General features: G+C 37.5%; 1 protein-coding gene across 15 annotated transcripts in view; it reads right to left on the reverse strand.

Moving 5' to 3' along the window:
* Positions 1–8,619: 8,619 nt before the first annotated feature.
* LOC126284122 (afadin) overlaps positions 8,620–18,477 on the reverse strand; it is a 995,168-nt gene continuing 985,310 nt past the window's right edge. For 9 of the 15 annotated variants that reach the window (XM_049982816.1, XM_049982812.1, XM_049982814.1 and 6 more), the window contains 3 exons: positions 15,234–15,554; positions 14,710–14,816; positions 9,023–10,040 (listed from right to left, as the gene is read on the reverse strand). In XM_049982816.1, the coding sequence (XP_049838773.1) occupies positions 9,797–10,040; positions 14,710–14,816; positions 15,234–15,554 (672 nt within the window). In that variant the 3' untranslated portion in view covers positions 9,023–9,796. Of the gene's footprint in view, positions 10,041–14,709; positions 14,817–15,233; positions 15,555–18,477 lie in introns of all 15 variants that reach the window. The other 6 variants (XM_049982823.1, XM_049982822.1, XM_049982819.1 and 3 more) reach the window with 1 other exon arrangement.

The following is an 18,477-nucleotide window of genomic DNA, read 5'->3' on the forward strand; positions in this document are numbered from 1 at the left end:
AAAAGATGGTTGTAATTGGCAAGCTTTCAGAGCCAGTGACTCCTGCTTCAGGCAGAATGGTTGAAGGGAAAGGAAAGAGGGGTGAAGGAAAAGGACTGGAGAATCTTAGAAAAGGGGTAGATTTTGGGCAAGTCACCCAGAACTGTGGATCAGGGGATACTTACTGTAAGGGATGAGAGGAAAGACAGACTGTTGGGGACTGCATCGGACGAGATAAACTAAATATAAGGTACATTAAATGTTAAGTGCCAATATGATCGTCTTTTGTTACTAACTTGCAAAAAGGAACTTTGAATGGTATCAAGGACTGTTCATAAAAAAATTGTTGATGACACAAGTATCCTAATCAAAAGACTAAACTCAACCATACACAGTGAAGAAAATTATAGTTGAATGGCAGTTTACAGCGAACCTTTTAATTCTCCATCTCAAAATAAATCACATAATTCATTTCCAAACAAGTAAAAATGCTAGCTGGTACCAGGTATAAATATCACTGATCACACACTAAGTGAAACACCTTGTGCAAAATTCATCAAGGTAGCTGGCTAACAAGCAAAAATGGAGTCAACATACAGATAAAACTTAATCACAAAGTTAAATTCATTAAGTTTTTCACTAGAAATATATCTCACCTTGTAAGTATCACCAGCACGCTGACTCTTTGTCTTTACATATGTACCTTTTGGGGCAACACAAAGTTAAGAAGGTATTCATTCAGCAAGCAGATGCTTTGTAAAGCAGGTAACAGAATTCTCTGGCATAGACCTTCGCTGCGCAGTGCCGATGGTACTGTTATCAACGACTGTGCCGCTAAAGCGGAGTTATTGAACGCAGTTTTCCGAAATTCCTTCACCAGGGAAGACGAATGGAGAAGTAGATACCTTAGGGGTTGCGAAGCAACTCAAATCGCTTGATACGGGCAAGTCTTCAGGTCCAGATTGTATACCGATTAGGTTCCTTTCAGATTACGCTGATACTATAGCTCCCTACTTAGCAATCATATACAACCGCTCGCTCACCGATAAATCTGTACCTACAGATTGGAAAATTGCGCAGGTCGCACCAGTGTTCAAGAAAGGTAGTAGGAGTAATCCATTTAACTACAGACCTATATCATTGACGTCGGTTTGCAGTAGGGTTTTGGAGCATATACTGTATTCAAACATTATGAATCACCTCGAAGGGAACGATCTATTGACACATAATCAGCATGGCTTCAGAAAACATCGCTCTTGTGCAACGCAGCTAGCTCTTTATTCGCACGAAGTAATGGCCGCTATCAACAGGGGATCTCAAGTTGATTCCGTATTTCTAGATTTCCGGAAAGCTTTTGACACCGTTCCTCACAAGCGACTTCTAATCAAGCTGCGGAGCTATGGGGTATAGTCTCAGTTGTGCGACTGGATTCGTGATTTCCTGTCAGGAAGGTCGCAGTTCGTAGTAATAGACAGCAAATCATTGAGTAAAACTGAAGTGATATCAGGTGTTCCCCAGGGAAGCGTCCTGAGACCTCTACTGTTCCTGATCTATATAAATGACCTGGGTGACAATCTGAGCAGTTCTCTTAGACTGTTCACAGATGATGCTGTAATTTACCGTCTAGTAAGGTCATCTGAAGACCAGTATCAGTTGCAAAGCGATTTAGAAAAGATTGCTGTATGGTGTGTCAGGTGGCAGTTGACGCTAAATAACGAAAAGTGTGAGATGATCCACATGAGTTCCAAAAGAAATCCGTTGGAATTCGATTACTCAATAAATAGTACAATTCTCAAGGCTGTCAATTCAACTAAGTACCTGGGTGTTTTACGAACAACTTCAGTTGGAAGGACCACATAGATAATATTGTCGGGAAGGCGAGCCAAAGGTTGCGTTTCATTGGCAGGACACTTAGAAGATGCAACAAGTCCACTAAAGAGACAGCTTACACCACACTCGTTCGTCCTCTGTTAGAATATTGCTGCGCGGTGTGGGATCCTTACCAGGTGGGATTGACGGAGGACATCGAAAGGGTGCAAAAAAGGGCAGCTCGTTTTGTATTATCACGTTATAGGGGAGAGAGTGTGGCAGATATGATACACGAGTTGGGATGGAAGTCATTACAGCATAGACGTTTTTCGTCGCGGCGAGACCTTTTGTACGAAATTTCAGTCACCAACTTTCTCTTCCGAATGCGAAAATATTTTGTTGAGCCCAACCTACATAGGTAAGAATGATCATCAAAATAAAATAAGAGAAATCAGAGCTCGAACAGAAAGGTTTAGGTGTTCGTTTTTCCCGCTCGCTGTTCGGGAGTGGAATAGTAGAGAGATAGTATGATTGTGGTTCGATGAACCCTCTGCCAAGCACTTAAATGTGAATTGCAGAGTAGTGATGTAGATGTAGATGTAGACCTCTTCGAAGATTCTGCAGTTCTTGCTCCTCCTTTCTAGTACATTTACTGCTTACTGATTTTTGTTGCAATTAAAGAAATTTCATGTGATTCTTGAGTTTCTCCTGAGGGACTAGTTGACTGAACTGTTCACAAATGTAATATTGGTTCACAGTGTCCCACAGGCACAATATTTCAGCGGCCAGACATGTCACCATCATCAGGTGCACATGTCTGACTGCCGAAATATTGTGCTTGTTGGACACTTTGAACCTGCATTACACACGTTGACTGTTCAGTCAAAAAAGTTACTGTTTATTCTTGAGTTACATAAGCACAGTAAACACATGAAATTATTTTGCTTGTAAAGTTGGTCTCCTTTTTTAGGGTTCGGAGTGGTGTGTTAAATTTGGAGCAGATCTCTGCAACAAGTTCACTTCAAACATTTAGAGCAAGTAATCGAGAATTCCTATAAATTAGAAAGAAAATCAAACAATGTGATAGTAACCCCTTCTTCAAATTAACTTCTAGAGACAAGGCCAGAACCCTGTAGCATGGCGTCATTCTTTACTGGCCTCTATTCTTATTACACTTAGATAACTAATATTTTATGATAAATTTCTATATAATCATATATACATTAAATGAACAATAAGAGATAAACATCTACCATTTTGAAAGTAGTGGCTTTTCTGTTAATTTTACTATGTTAAATTTATTACAAATACATGTAAATTGTTTATTTCAGTTTATAATAGCTCATTATTATAGCAGTTCTTAAGAACCGTTTCATGTTTTTAGTATATACTTTGACTCGTGCCTAATTCCTGAAGGTTCTTTTACACGTGTATCTGCGAATCATGCTAAATGAATGAGTGGATGCAATGATTATGCAGCTATGATCTGTCCATAAATATACATTTGTGCTACTTTCTTGGGAACTGTTGAAAATTACATCCACGTATGGTATCACACTCTGTTAATCACTTTACTTCAGAATGTCATTTTTTAAATTTCTGATGTTATGTCTGTACGTAGGACTCATTAGCGTTCACCTGGGTATTTAGGTTGAATACATTTATTCTGATGTTACATTCTTCCCTTATGAGAATACTAATCAGTGGTCCAAAAATAAAAATTCCAAGCACAAATTCATGGAAAGACAGGTGGTATGGCCAGTATGTACCTTAAAATAGCACATCTATATGTGCAGCCTATACTCTCTTTGATCTAACCATACACAAGGGTGTAGTGGTATCACATGGTAATCCCCGTGACAACCTGCCTCCGCGAAACTCTGTTTTCAGCATGGTGACTTGTTTGCCGCAAGTCCATCACTGACAGGCTCTTCATTTGGTCTATCTACTGCAATGGTGGTCTTCAGCCATTGACTTTTCCCTTGATGATTGTTCTTTCCATTGCCTCTTGCCTTTTACCAATGTGACCAAAATACTTACACTGAATTTAGTTTGACAAGAGTCAACAGTCTTGTTCAGTGCCAAGCCGCCTCAGGATCGACTTATTAGTTCGATGTGCTGTCCATTTGAAGTAATCTTCTATAGAACTACATTTCCAGACCACCAATCATGCAATGACATGCCATTTTCACTGCCCAAGTTTTTGCTGTGTAGATCACGATTGGAAAGGTCATATAAATACACACAAAAAATTAAAATTAATTCTCTTAGCTGTCAGAACAACAAACAATGATTATCTTTGAGCTGACACCTGTACTTTGTTTATTGATTTACCATCTTTGACATCTTTCATTCATTTTGATGCATTAGCTTCCATTATTGCCTTCCTTTCCTCCACTTACAAATTAGTGTGTCCCTCTTAACATGAGTTTCTCCTTCTGTTACTTCCCCAAAATTTTCCTCTTTTTTCCTTCTATGTAGATGGAACCTGTGATTTCAAAGGCTAGCATTCATCACATCATAATCATCATCCATATGACATCCAAAGTTGGTTACATGCTTCCTGTAGGCTTGCATTAACGTCTTCGTCAGCAAGCATCCATGTGCACTTGCGTGTACTGTATGTGCAATGTAACTTAACACATTCAATAACTTTTGAACTAGGCTGGTTTAAGAGCAAATTTCCTGGACCATCACATCCAATCCTGGTACTGCTGATCCCTCCAAAACACAACTTTGGAGTGCACCACTGGTGACAGTATTATCCTGGTGTGGAATGTATTAATCAGCTACTTCGACAGGAGCATGACTTCCTAAAATCAAGCCTTGAAATGAGATCCACTCCGTCTGTAATCTTGCCCACGACTCCTAGAGTAGCTTTTCGTCCCCCTCCCAATTTCTCCAGTATTCTTGTCAGACCCCAACCCCTCTGATTGTCCCCACTGGAAGATTTGCCCCATGCACCCTCCTACCAACACCTAAAGCAGCCCTGTAACTGGCAAGACATACTATCAAAGGAGGAGCCGCTTGTGAAACAACACGTCATAAACCAACTGTTATGAAACACTGTTTGGCCTTTACATTGGCATGACTACCACCAAATTGTGAATTTGCATGAATGGGCATATGCAGATTGTGTATACTGGGAACACGCAATATTCTGTTGTTCTTCCATCTCAGCATTTCTTCACAGTAACTACTCTTTTCTTCACTCCGTTTTAGTTTTCTACATCTTTCTTTGTCTTACCCGTCTTATTTTTCACCGTTCCCCTCAAATCTCTGTTGTGCACAATGCACTTAGCTTTTCAGTCTCATTAAATCATGCATGGTGTTTAAGCAGTAATCTCTGTCTTGTATATTACCCTGTCTTTCACCTTTTACCTCTCAGGTTTTCAAATCTCGTTCAATGCAGTCCCCAAAATCAATCTTTCCTTCTCATCCCTTGCGATAAGTCTCCCCTGACCCATGGCTATGGGTGACTTGCGCGAAATCTATACCTTTTCCTAGACCTCTCCAGTCCTTTTCCTTCCGGTTGAACCTTTCTGTCTGAAGGAGCCACTGGCTCTGAAAGCTTGCTTAATTACAACCCTCTTTTGTGTGTATGTTCTGTGGCCATTTGGTGAGTAGATTTTTTATCTATCCAATTTAACACTACACCATCCACTGACACCACAGTGGTGTCGTGTGAAATAACGGTCAATGGCTGGCGACATCACAGTGGTGTCGTGTGCATAGTATTGCTCAGTGGTCGATGACAACACAGTGGTGTCATGGGCATAGTATGGCGCAGTGGCCGGCGACAGCACTTTAGTATCTTTTGCATTCTGTTGGTGTTTTGTTTAGGTAACAATAAGTTACACACATCACATGTTAACAAGTACGTGCCCTTTCATCATGGCAGACAAAAGAGACGATACGATTATTTACAGTGAATGTGCGGATGTCTTGCATGACCTTTCGGGCAACTTGTCCAAGTGGGAAGAAGACATTGAAAATAAAAAAATGAAAGTGAAGCAGAATCGTCAGAAGATAGTGAAATACGTCCAAGAAGTATTTGGCGAACGCTACGGTTGCCAAATGATTTGGATGAATTAGAAGAAGACGACAGTGCACAGTGGTCAGACTTTGATTTACCGAGGACCAATAATAAATTAGAAGGATCTCCCAGTCCAAACATATTTGCCAAAGATACGCAGAGTATCGACGATATTGTAAAACTGTATATTGGGAACAATGTATTTGAATATATTACCAACAAAACCAACAAGTACTACAGTCAAAATTGCAACAGAAGGAAAGTCGATTAAAAAAAAAAAAAAAAAAAAAAAAAAAAAAAAAAAAAAGAAGAGCCAAATTTGTCGACGTCATGGGACTCGAACATAGAAAATGGTTTGGGCTTGCTATCCTTATGGGAACTAAAAAAAAGCAAGGATCGATGATTATTGGTCAATGAATCTGTTGATAGACACACCGATATTTCGCAAAACAATGTACCGCAACCGATTCAGACAAATATTATCATTTTTACATTTTTCCAACAACAATAAACCAGATAATGCTGACTGGCTTTTGAAAGTGCAATTGGTAACTGATTATTTTTCCAAAACGTTTAAAGAAATCTTTAATCAAAGTCAAAACATCTCAACTGATGAAAGAATGACACCATGGCGTGGATGGTTAAATTTTAAAGTTTACAGTCCATTGAAAATTACAAAATATGGCATACTCATTTGGATGCTGCGTGATTCGAGTACGGGATACATTTCCTCATTCAAGATATGTAGCGGCGCTGGACAGCCTTTAGCAAAAACAGTGATGGAACTATTGACACCTTCTGATGGAAAGTGGCATCACCTCTACATGGATAATTATTATAGCAGTGTAGAAGTTGCATTGAAGTTACTTGAAAAGAAAGTTAGAGCTTGTGGAATGATACGGCAAAATATAGGATTTCCGGAAAAATTAAAGCATGCAAAAGTCAATGTATTTGAAGCTTGTCATCAACAGAAAGGTATGGATAGCTCCAAAAACTAAAACGATACGAATGATCTCTACAATACATAATGCCACTTTGACTGACACTCAAAGAAAATGTAGAAGCTGAAAGTGTATTAGACTATTTAATGTGCGAGTCTTGTGGAGTTGTGTTACATCTAAGAGACTGTTTGCTGCATATCATACGAAAGAGAAGTACTAAGTACCAAAGACAATGCAAATATACAAATATATGAAACAAACAAATTTTATATTTATTTACATACGTATATCTTCAAAATTTTATCAAAGTAGGGGAACAGGTTTGTGAACTTATGAGAACTAACGATGAGATTAGTAAAACTTAATGATTTATAATCTCCTGATAATGTCAAGAATGGCTGCCAAGCGAATACATTTGTACGAGACATGTGGACAGCAAAGTGTTAAAAGACTACAGTAATGACAAATATATTCTTTAGTATATTAATAAGATAAGATGAATCAATGTCTTGGTTCCCAAGAGTTGTTCTAGAAATTTAATTGAAATATGATCAAAAGGTTTCCTAGGTTTTTATAAAATAAAGTAGAACATTAACACCATTGTTATGGGACAAGAGAATTATTTCACCATCATTTTACAAACAGCTTTGCAAGTTTCTTTTGTTCTACTTTGTCTGAAGCTTCAAAAATTTATATTGAAACACTAACATCTGAAGTCTTTCCTTTACTGAAAAGGTGAGTGGCATGATGCATCCCATCTGATATTAATTGCCTTTTTCAACTTTGGATTGTGTTATTTATAAGATGTTGAGCTTTTTGTTTAATTTGTTATATCACCTCATTCTTAAAGAAAGATGCAATACTTATTATTGATACAAAGTTTCCCCATAGGCTGTATAGGGAGTTACGCTATCTGAAGGTGATTACTGATCAGCTCATTTGCCTCATGGTGCATTTAAAGAACAGTGACTACCAATTCAGGATGTTTTCACTGCTTTCATTGTATATTTGATTAATGCCATTTCCATTGGAACATTTTTTTTTTACACATTCTGGTTACAACATTCTCATACAGGTCAAAAAACATGTACCTCTTACTACTTTTCTACTCATCCATGGACAGCAAAATGGCATGTATAAAGGAACAATAAAAACCACTAGGCACATGGTGGACATACTCGTATGCAAAAATAACAGCCACTGCGATGGCTGAGAATCAAACCTGCATCATCTGCTTGGAAGGCAACTATGCTAACCGTTACACAATTGCATAGCTAATGTTTCTAATGCCACGATGTGTTTGCTTCCCACCTGCTGGCAGCGGCCCAAGGTAATAGTAGATGTAGTACATCCATTATGAGGTAGGCAAGTGCATTTGGACAATATCTCCCCGCTGTATCTACTGCTGACATTAGAGAGAGAGAGAGAGAGAGAGAGAGAGAGAGAGAGAGAGAGAGAGAGAGAGAAAAGAGTGTCATTCTTTAGGAATAAAACACACACACACGTGCGCGCAAAAGTTGACCTCTATCATAATATGCACATTAATTCCACCCTTTACCTTTTTCCAGGTTCTGTTTGTGTTTCCACTGAAGATTTGGATCCTAAGGGCCTATTCAACTCACCACAATTATTGCTTCTTCTGTTCGAAGAGTGTTCTAATTGCTAATAGTTATGTTAATAGCTCGTTACAATAATGCTTACAATATTAATAATGTGTGTGACAAGATAATATGAGGGATTAAAAAGGAATGGTGCAAAAATAATTTTATCCACTTGCTTTCAGAAAAAATAACCATAACAGCTCACTTTCACACACAAAACTTTGTCTTGGGTAATGAGGTAATTAATTCTTGATTGTTTATGTAACTGAGAGTAACTTTATTTCAAATAATAAAAATTAAATTTCTATACACAAATATCTGTATGTTGTCTTTACATAGATACAAGGATTTTATGTACACAGTGGAGGGATTACATTAGCATTGTACATGTGATATGATTTGCAGCTTTGGGCTGACCACAAAATAAAAGTTCTCTAGCTTTCACTGACCTCAAACAAAGCATCACATCTTGTCGAAAAAAAAAAACTATTTTCTTAGAAGCATTTTACATAACAGTTCTCTTTAATCACATATGTGCAATATATTCTTTACTCTTTTAGGAAAATTATGGAGTTGTACTGGCATATTAAAGTATCACCATGGGAATAGTAGGGAAGGGACAAATCATATGATAAAAACAGTAATATATCACTGAGTAGAGCATTGGGCAACATTTTAAGGTGATATTTGAGTCACGAACTCATGTTAATGCAGGAGTACATCACTCATTTCACATATAGCAATAATGGTTTCAAACAGGTAATAGACATGAGTAACAGAATAAAATTAATTAAAATTCTTTGTTATATATCAACAATATGGTCCCTACAAATGCCTCCAGCTTCTTGTTTCTCATATAACTGTCTCTGTAACAACATGCTAGATAACAATTATTATCTTTAAAAACAATAAAGAATGATTTGAAAGAATGCACTGTTAACAAAGCATACACATCTGCTTTGCTTCTGGGATGTGGGGATGAAGAAGCAGCAGCCTTCTTAACCATAAAACGTAAGAGTGCAAAATCTTATAGATAAAACATTTTCAAGAAGTTGCACTATAGATAAAAATAACAGAGAAACAAAGATCCGTCTATATCATTTAACCTTTTAGGTCTTCTGTAAAAATACTTCAAATTTTATGGCAGGAAAATAATGAAGCATATTTATTACATAAAGAGTATGTTTGAATAAAACTGTAACACTGAAATAAAATGCTTTAAGGCCTCATTATTTTCAACTATGTCACACATTTCAGTCTTAGAAATGTTACCACTGGGGGGCTTGAACTTGTTTTAACACTAGAAACGCTATTCGCATTACACACAGAAATGCCTTTGAAAAATTTTTAAATGTACACAGGACTGGCTTTTCTGCGACTTAACACAGTTCACTCCAATATCATTTAGCACTCTTCCACCTTTCATAGCATTACTGAGATGCACTAGGAGTGCCATTGTTATTGCTTGTAGGAGTGTTAGCGCCAGCTGCCAAATTGTCTATTTCTCTTTGCGCTCTAGATATTTTTACTTTATCACGTGGTGTTCCATCTTCACCAGTTTCCATCGCAAACATCTTCATCTTCTCCTTAAAGCTCAGCTTTTCTGGTACTTGGCCAATCCTTGTTGACATCTTTTGCTGTTGTTGAGCAGCCAATAATCGTGCCCTAGGATCCCTACAAAATAATAATACACGCAAAAGAATTATGAATGTATCTGCACATATGTAGTATAATATTACACAATGATGCTCTGGATTACAGCCAAAATAAGCTAATGACCAAATCTAGAGAATTACAGATAACATGAACAATGTTTTCCTAAAACTTCTACAAATAATGATAATTATTGATCATAATATCTGTATAACACTCTTACTTTGTCAAATGTCTTCTACAAATATATTTACTTTTTTTTATATGAGGTTCACTGAAATGAAACCTGGTCAGTGCACCTAACTTTGCCTTACACATGAGGTGGCACCACATAACTGAGAGTGTGATGGCGTTATCTATTGATAGAGAGACTGATGCACGTGCACAGTTTGATATTGCATAGCGCTATTGTGGTTTCATACTGAAGAGAAGGTGGTCACACAAGTTATCGTCAATTAACGAACATACAGGTGAGTAAGTAGGAACAACGAGGAGTGATTCGATTTTTGGCGGCGGAGTGAGTTGGAGGTAATGAAATGTATTGACAGGTGAAGACTGTGTACGGTGAGTACAGTCTGAGTCGTTCAAGTGTTGTGGAATGGCGCAAACAATTCCTTGAGGGGAGTGAGTCACTGGAAGATGGTGCTAATCCTGGACAGTCTAATTGTGTCATCACACTGGAAATGGTTGCAGAAGTGAATGTTTTAGTCTTGGACAACTGCAGAATCACCATGATCAAGATCTATCAATGTTTGGGCCTCTAAAACAACATCGATTTGCAACGGACAACGAAGTGTGTGACTGGGTTCAGGCCTGGATCCGACAGCAGCCTACTAACTTCTTCAAGGATGGAATTGACCACTAGTGTCGCAATCGGATAAACGTGCCAACAGTTTTGGTGACTATTTTTGAGTATGTGTACGGTGTATAACTACATTTTTGAGTTAATAAAATCATTACCATTACTTTACACTAGTAACAGTGTTTCATTTGAATGCCCCTTATATAATGTGAAGTGCCTGTTACAGACTAACTGGTACTTATTATTTCACATCCTGTGGTCTTGAGCTCCAATGCTAAGCAGGGTCCACCAATTAAATGGTCAATTGGAAAGCGACTGAAAACTACCTGCTCTATGCTATTGCCTGGGATGAAAATATTGGTATTCCACTTAGCTCTTCTACAGTTATGTAATAAGGAAATGTGGTTCTGCCTCAAGGAAACACAACTGTTCTTGTTTTAGTACCCAAACATGGTCTAGAGAAGCTTCTCCATCTTCAGTGGGTTCATCTATTCTTTTAGTATTACACATTGATGTTCACATCGATGTCTGATAGTTTCAGCACAGCTGTAATAATTATTGCCTTCCAATATGTCATTTTTTGTAGATGTCATGTTTTCATGCTTCCACAGGGTGGTTGAGTGGATCTTCATAACGTACACTGTTTCACTGTGTGTTAAAAAACTGAGTGTGACAGCTCACATATTTCCTCACGTATCAAGAGAACGAAGTGTCAAGGGAAACATATGCAACATCTGTATTAGTAAGCGACTATTCCACAACACAGAATCAGCAACAGGTTGCATGTCTTACGGTTTCCAGGGATAATAAAAATTTGGTTTTCAATATTCTGCATAATTATTGTCCAAATTTTAAAAAATTAAAATGCTGTCATAACCTAATTACTAATTCGCATAACCTTGTTAAAAGTTAACATAATAACACAACTGCTACACTTAGAAATTGTGCACTTGTCTTGAGGTAGCATAACTGATGGCGTACAAATACTCAGACTATTCACCCAAAATTTGAGAATGAAATTTTATACTTAATTTCAAATTTTAATGAAACTTTTAATCACTGGCACCATGCACAAAATTAGAAAGAAAAAAAAAGTTTATCGCTTACTATCCATTCACTGTTGTTCATGTATTAAACCTTTAGCATCAGACATGAAATTTTAATTTATTAGAAACTCTATTTGTAGGAAAATTTACAGGCAGTATCTACAAATACCACTGAATGTACCTGCATGATTACAACATTGTATGACACACAGTTTCAGCAGATTTGTCGTAATAGACAGAGCAAATGCTTGAAAAATTTGCTTTTGCTTAAAATGCGGCACAAAGTACCCGAGTACATTATCAAGTGTTTCATAATGAGAGCACTTAGTTACTTCCAACAAACATAAATCATGATTTCAAACCCTTTTCTTGCTTACATGCTTAATGTCACATATTTAATACATTAACTCACATGTAATCAGACATCTGAAATCGTTTTATACACGGGTGCTTGATCATTTAAAGAATTGGGGGTTTACTGGTATGGTATAATACAACAGATAGCAATGTAAACATGATGTAAGTTATCACCGTATGGACACTGGCCACTTCCAAGTAATTCTGACTGGTACAATGTGCAATCTGAACTGTACCATAATGACATCCTGTTCCCCCACCAAGCCTCTTGCAAGGGAAGATTGATGAAAAAGATGAGTGGTGTTTCTGTATTCACCATTAACGAATTATTTTGTCAGTTGCAGCAAAAGGACAGTGCTACCCTTCTGTTAATATTGTGAAAATGTGAGAGAAAGTACCTTATAATAACACTTCTTAAATGAAGTAGAAACCAAACTGGAAGTAATACATGGAGGAGAAGAGGATACCCAGAAAGGATGAAAGGAAAGGGAAAAAGACTAGGAGACAGGTGGCCAACAGGAGTGAAGGGCTGTGTGCAAAATGAAGAAGACTGGGTCAAGGTGGAGACAGAGAGATGGTAGGAAGATAGAAGAGAGGTTTACGTTCCAAACAGGTTCTGCCAGCAGCTGGAAAACGTAGATGATGATGATGATGATGATGATAGACATCCAATATTTCACTAGGGGTTTCACTGTAACTACAAGTCTTTCCCTGAATTAATTAAAAACATATATGAGGCATGTCCAGCCAATAAGCACTGCTTTGCAAAAACAATCTTATAAAACATCTTTTTTACAAATAAATATTTATTTTTACAAGAAACAGCATTTCTTAAACTATTTTACTACATGGTTGCCATAATTGTTCAGATATTTGTCATAGCGATGAACCAACTTTTCTGTGCCCTCTTCATAGAAAGATGTCGTCAATGAATACAGCTCCAGCTGAACACTGTTTTTTGAATCATTGTCACTGATGAAAGTGTGCTCCTACTAAATCACACTTGAAGTTGAAGAACGAGAGGCAGTTAGAGGGCGTGAGACTGGGACTGCTGGCAGGTGCTTTAACTGCTCCCAACCTACTTAGTAAATAAGAGCGACACCAACAGAAAGGAGATGTGTGTGTTCATGAAGCGACAAACTGCCTTGACTGAGCATCCCACACCTTTTGCTTTGAACTGCACACCAAACTCTTCTCAATGTTCCACAGTATCATACCGCATTCACAGTTTCATCTTTAGAAAGGAACTCAACAAGCAGAATGCCCTGTCTGTCCCAGAACACAGTGAATGTTTGTTGCTGTTGTTGTTGTGCTGACAATGTTACTTTGGATTTTTGTTTTTGGGGGAATTGTGAGTGCCTCCATTCCATCAACTATTGTTTTAATTCTGTAGTGACATGACAAACCCAAGTTTCGCCACTGGCAACAATTCTGATTAGAAGTTATCTCCCTAGCCACTGTATCAGGTACAAAATGTCAAAGCACTGCCACGTCACTTTGTTTCATGGAGATCCGTAAGCATTTTTGGAACCCAACAAAAATACAATTTCCAAAAAAATTAAGCAATTCTTAACAATTAAATGCAAAACAGTTTTTGAAATTTGTGAAAACTCATCACAAAGAATTCTTATTGTGAACCACCTGTTTTCATAAATTTCATCATTCATTTTCTGAACCAAAGCATCACTGACAACAGAAGGCTACCCATTCTGTGCTACATCATGAACAGTTTCACCCACTTTCACACTATTCCACGAGTTGTTACATTTTTCACCATAAATGTCCTCAAGTTTATGGTGAATTAGACCTAGTTTCATATTCTTTGTGTTCAAAACTCTTCACAGTTGGCAGGCTCTGACATTTCAAACATTTTGAATGACCACAAAGAAATGTAAACACAACACAATCTGGCTGTAATTGTATCACTTGAAAGTCAATGAACCAGACAAACGATTACAATACTGTGACACTTAATGGTGTGACGGCAGTGGAACGAAATGGTACTGACAGTCTGTACATGCCTCATATTTGCAGAATGATACAAACTTACCTCACAATAATTCTGTGACCAAAATAGCATTAGTATGTTAACAACAAATACTTCATCTAATCCATTTACATCTGCTGCCCCCTCTGTTCACACAAATTCTCCCACCAACTTGCATTCCCTGTTATCACCTTGTTTTTAATTTTTGTCTACGATCTCACTGTATTTTCACATCAATTTTAATTCGCTTTCACCTTTCACTACTGGCCCTTGCCCACACTTAATTTGTTCCGCACTTTTTGTAACTTTTAAGGCAGTCTGGTCATGGTGGCCAGAGTGGTCACGTGTTTGAGTGTTGTGCTTGTGTGTTTTCTCCACTTCAGAAAGCCTTTTAGCTGGAAGATTAGACGTATAGCAGTCTTTTCACTGTGCCTGTCTGCAGCTTAACTACGCTGTTGTCATTTTTAGAATGGCAAATTAATTGAATGTGTTTCTTACTTGTAAACTTCCTGAGCACCTATAACACCTGGCGTGTTGCTTGGGAAAGAGCCTCCTTCTGGACTCTTTGGTGATGCCAACAATGTTTCTGCTTCATTTATGAAATGCTGCAACATAACATGTATTACATTATATATAACAGTTCTAATGTTTCTCAAGTTTTACAATGTTATATTTAATGTACTCAAAGATGCAGGCAACCTGCATTTTTATTGTTGACAGAACAGAATGCTGCCTTATGAGCTAAAAATTATACTTGTGAGATTAAGCTTAGACTACTACTTTGTGAAACTGATGACAGAATATATGGAAATTATGGAATACGAATGTATGTTTCTCCTATCTGTTATGTTTAACCAATGCCTCTATTAGTGTGCAATGTTCCAGATGTGAGATACACAATTAAGCAGGTTTCTATTAAGAAGGACAAACACTTTACTATAAAGTACAATAAAAACTGCCACAAATTAAACTTACTTCATTGATTTAACATTCTGTTGCAACTAATCATTCAATAAACTTACATTGGGATCTTCACGAATTTGGTCAAGAGGCGGTGGCTGGCTCGGTGGGGCAGGTGGAGAGGAAGTGGGCGGCGGATCGTGGAAAGATACCCTCTTGACAGTTGTTGTGGTCGTCGTGACTACAGGAGAAGAAACAGGTGTGGAAACGTGGCCATGTGCCTGTCCTCCAGCTGTGGCCCGTAGCACACTCTGCTGCTGCGACATGACAGCAAAGGAAGAGCCCCTCTCAGGTGGCTGTGGCGGAGGAGGTGAAGCAAGCAGGGAATCTAGGCGCTGTGCTGCACCACCACTGCTACCTGTGCTGTTCTCCGTGACAGCACCCTGCAAGCAAAGCATATATATCACTATGAGTGTTTTCTGTATTTATTAGTGTACTAAATAACTAATTCCAAGAGCGAATCTGTAGTGACTACATGCAACCTAAACAACATATGAGCCTTCCTGATGCACAGCTTCAACATACTGTCCTAAAAGAGCAATACATGAGGATGGAACTTCTGCTAATGAGGGGGAAAAAAGAAAAAAAAAGAAGAAGTAATGCACCTGACACAAGAGGATACAAGAGAGTGGGGTGGGGTGTTGGTGGAGGAGGAGAAGGAGGAGCAGGGGGAGGAGGAGGAGAAAAGAGTACTACTTAGAGAAACTCATCCAGTACTGCAATGTTAAGATCCTGCATGTTTGAAGTAATTAAGTGTGACTGAAATGTTAAAACTGAATGTAGCTAACAGCTACAAGCTGGAAGTCATAGATAATATTTGAGTGTGCAGAACTAATGTGATGCTGAAACTGTTAAAAAGGATGTTTTATGATATGTTATAATGTAAGTCTTTGCTGTTTTCTGTAGTCTGGTATCATTTATTCTGTGCGAACATACTCTTAGCTTTCAACTCAATAAATCTGCATGGAAAAATGAAAATCCATTACAAAATGTGGATAATTTGAGCAATGTGGCCCATGATGCTGGACTACTGCAGTGCAGATACACCAAAAATCATACAGAAGCCATCACAAAAATATATTTTTAATGAAAAAAGAAAGCAAGAAATAATAAAAAATAAGATCTTGCATTATTTTGAAACTGTGAAACTTCAAATATGAATATAGCATAGCATAATAGCTCTATTATAGGCAGTGGACAATCTTATGCAGCTGGAAGATTGATGGTACATGCGCTACATACTGCTGTGTATTTGCAGTTCCAGTCATTAAGAAGGCTATTTTTACATGAAGTTATCAGCTTTCACTGTCATATGTGAGAAACAGGCTGGGAACATACCAAATAAACCATGGTCAGACATCACTGTGCTGCATGCCAAGTAGCAGTTTTCTCCACGTCAGTTATGACCAGAGCCATTTCTCAATACATTATTTCATTGCAGACTTAACAAGTATTTAGAATTCTGTGTTTATTTGGTGTAGATTAGGTCACATTAGACAGAGAACATGTATTTCCCAAACTGAAGTGTAGAACAAACTATACCAATATGATCTACACTTCAACAAAATATATTCATTCATTATGTTCTGTACACATTCAGGAATTGAAACAAGTCAAAGCATACATTTACAACAGAAAAGCAAATCAGAGGAGCTGAATCTGCATACTGCACTACCAGTAAATAATTGCTATGCTGCTTTAGGCTATTCCACTTATGCCAACTGTATTTAATCGAATGAATTAGAAAGAAAGCTGCTACTCCTCAGCTCTGCTAACTCCAAATGTAATAAATATACTACAACACAGTAGAATGGAGTAGTACGTACATTTGTCCAGAGTGAAATTTGGATGTGCCACATAATTTTCAGTGTATCTGTATTCCAGTAGTCAAATATCATGACCCACAATGATCACAGTACCCTGATATTTACCATAGGCTGTCCAAATTCAACGTGTTTCAATTCTTTTGTTGGAACCTAACATTTGCTCTTGTGATGAACTGAGGAAGAACACATGACAACACAGCAAACTTCCACTTACGGAAATGCATCTGTTAACATATACTGTTTCAAGCAAAGGTTTCACTTTTTGCCAAGTAGCACCTCATTCATGACTACTGTGAATCTGCTGGTCACAATGACCAAGAGTGGCAGCACAGCTCACTGCCTTGAACTTTTTAAAATGCTAGGAATCTTAACTTGTGAACGTAATTTTCAGAGGGTTATGTGTGTAAAAACAAGTACTGACTACTATGTTACAAATTGTTTAGTATATAATTAAGAAACTAGAAACAGCTCTAATTTGCATCTGGACAGAAAAATAAAGTTAAAACTCAAAACAGTTTACCGTACATTGGCATCAAATTATATAATAAAGTACCACAACATGTACAAGACACAAATACTATATGCTCTTTAAAAACGAAACTAAAAAATTATTTTCGAAATGAATGTTTTTATATTGCAATGGAATACTTGAATTAAAACATACTACTATTTTAAAATGGTCTGTATTATACTATACATAGAAATAATAATTATTTAAGACTAAAATACAAATTTAATTAGATTAAAAGAAGTCACTGGAAATTATTGTGCAAGAAATTAATTTTAAACCGTTAATTTTTTCCATGTTTTGAATGACGAAATCCATACAATGTAAATTGTTTCAAGGATTAATAAAGAAATCAGTCAATCATCTGTTGCACAGCACTGCCTCAAAATCTGGAAGACGTGGATCATCAACCAGTGCTGAGCAGAAACACAGCAAAATGGATTAGGATCTGTAAAATTTCACACTGATGTGACAGTATGTTAACATCTATCTGTGTACTATCTGATAACTGAATGAAGGATCACATTAACTTAAAGTACCACTTGCTTTCTGCCCTTTACTGTTTAATGCTTGCAGGACCAACTGACTTAACAATCTCTGTAAAAGTTAAAATCTCTCCAATCTTACTGTAACAATCACTTCACAAAGCAATATGCCATACAGTGACACATCTCTCTTGTTTAAAATAAGAAATGTGAGTGCTGTACCTCGGATCTGTCAGTTCACTCGGAAGATTGCTGAAAGGTATGTAGCCCACACATCAGTTGAAGAAATCTAATGGATCAACAAATACAATGTTGTTTGATTTTTCTTGCCACTAATCTTCACTTCTTTTCAACCTCATCTATTCAGCAGTCTCCAGGCAGCCTGGATCTTCAGAAACCCAATGCAACATCTCACTGTTGCAAAATTACATCGCAATGATTTGGGGAACATTCTATGCATATAAGGGTGCAGGCTGGCTACCTATAT

Source organism: Schistocerca gregaria, chromosome 8 (genome assembly GCF_023897955.1).
Source record: "Schistocerca gregaria isolate iqSchGreg1 chromosome 8, iqSchGreg1.2, whole genome shotgun sequence".
Classification (NCBI taxonomy): domain Eukaryota; kingdom Metazoa; phylum Arthropoda; class Insecta; order Orthoptera; family Acrididae; genus Schistocerca; species Schistocerca gregaria.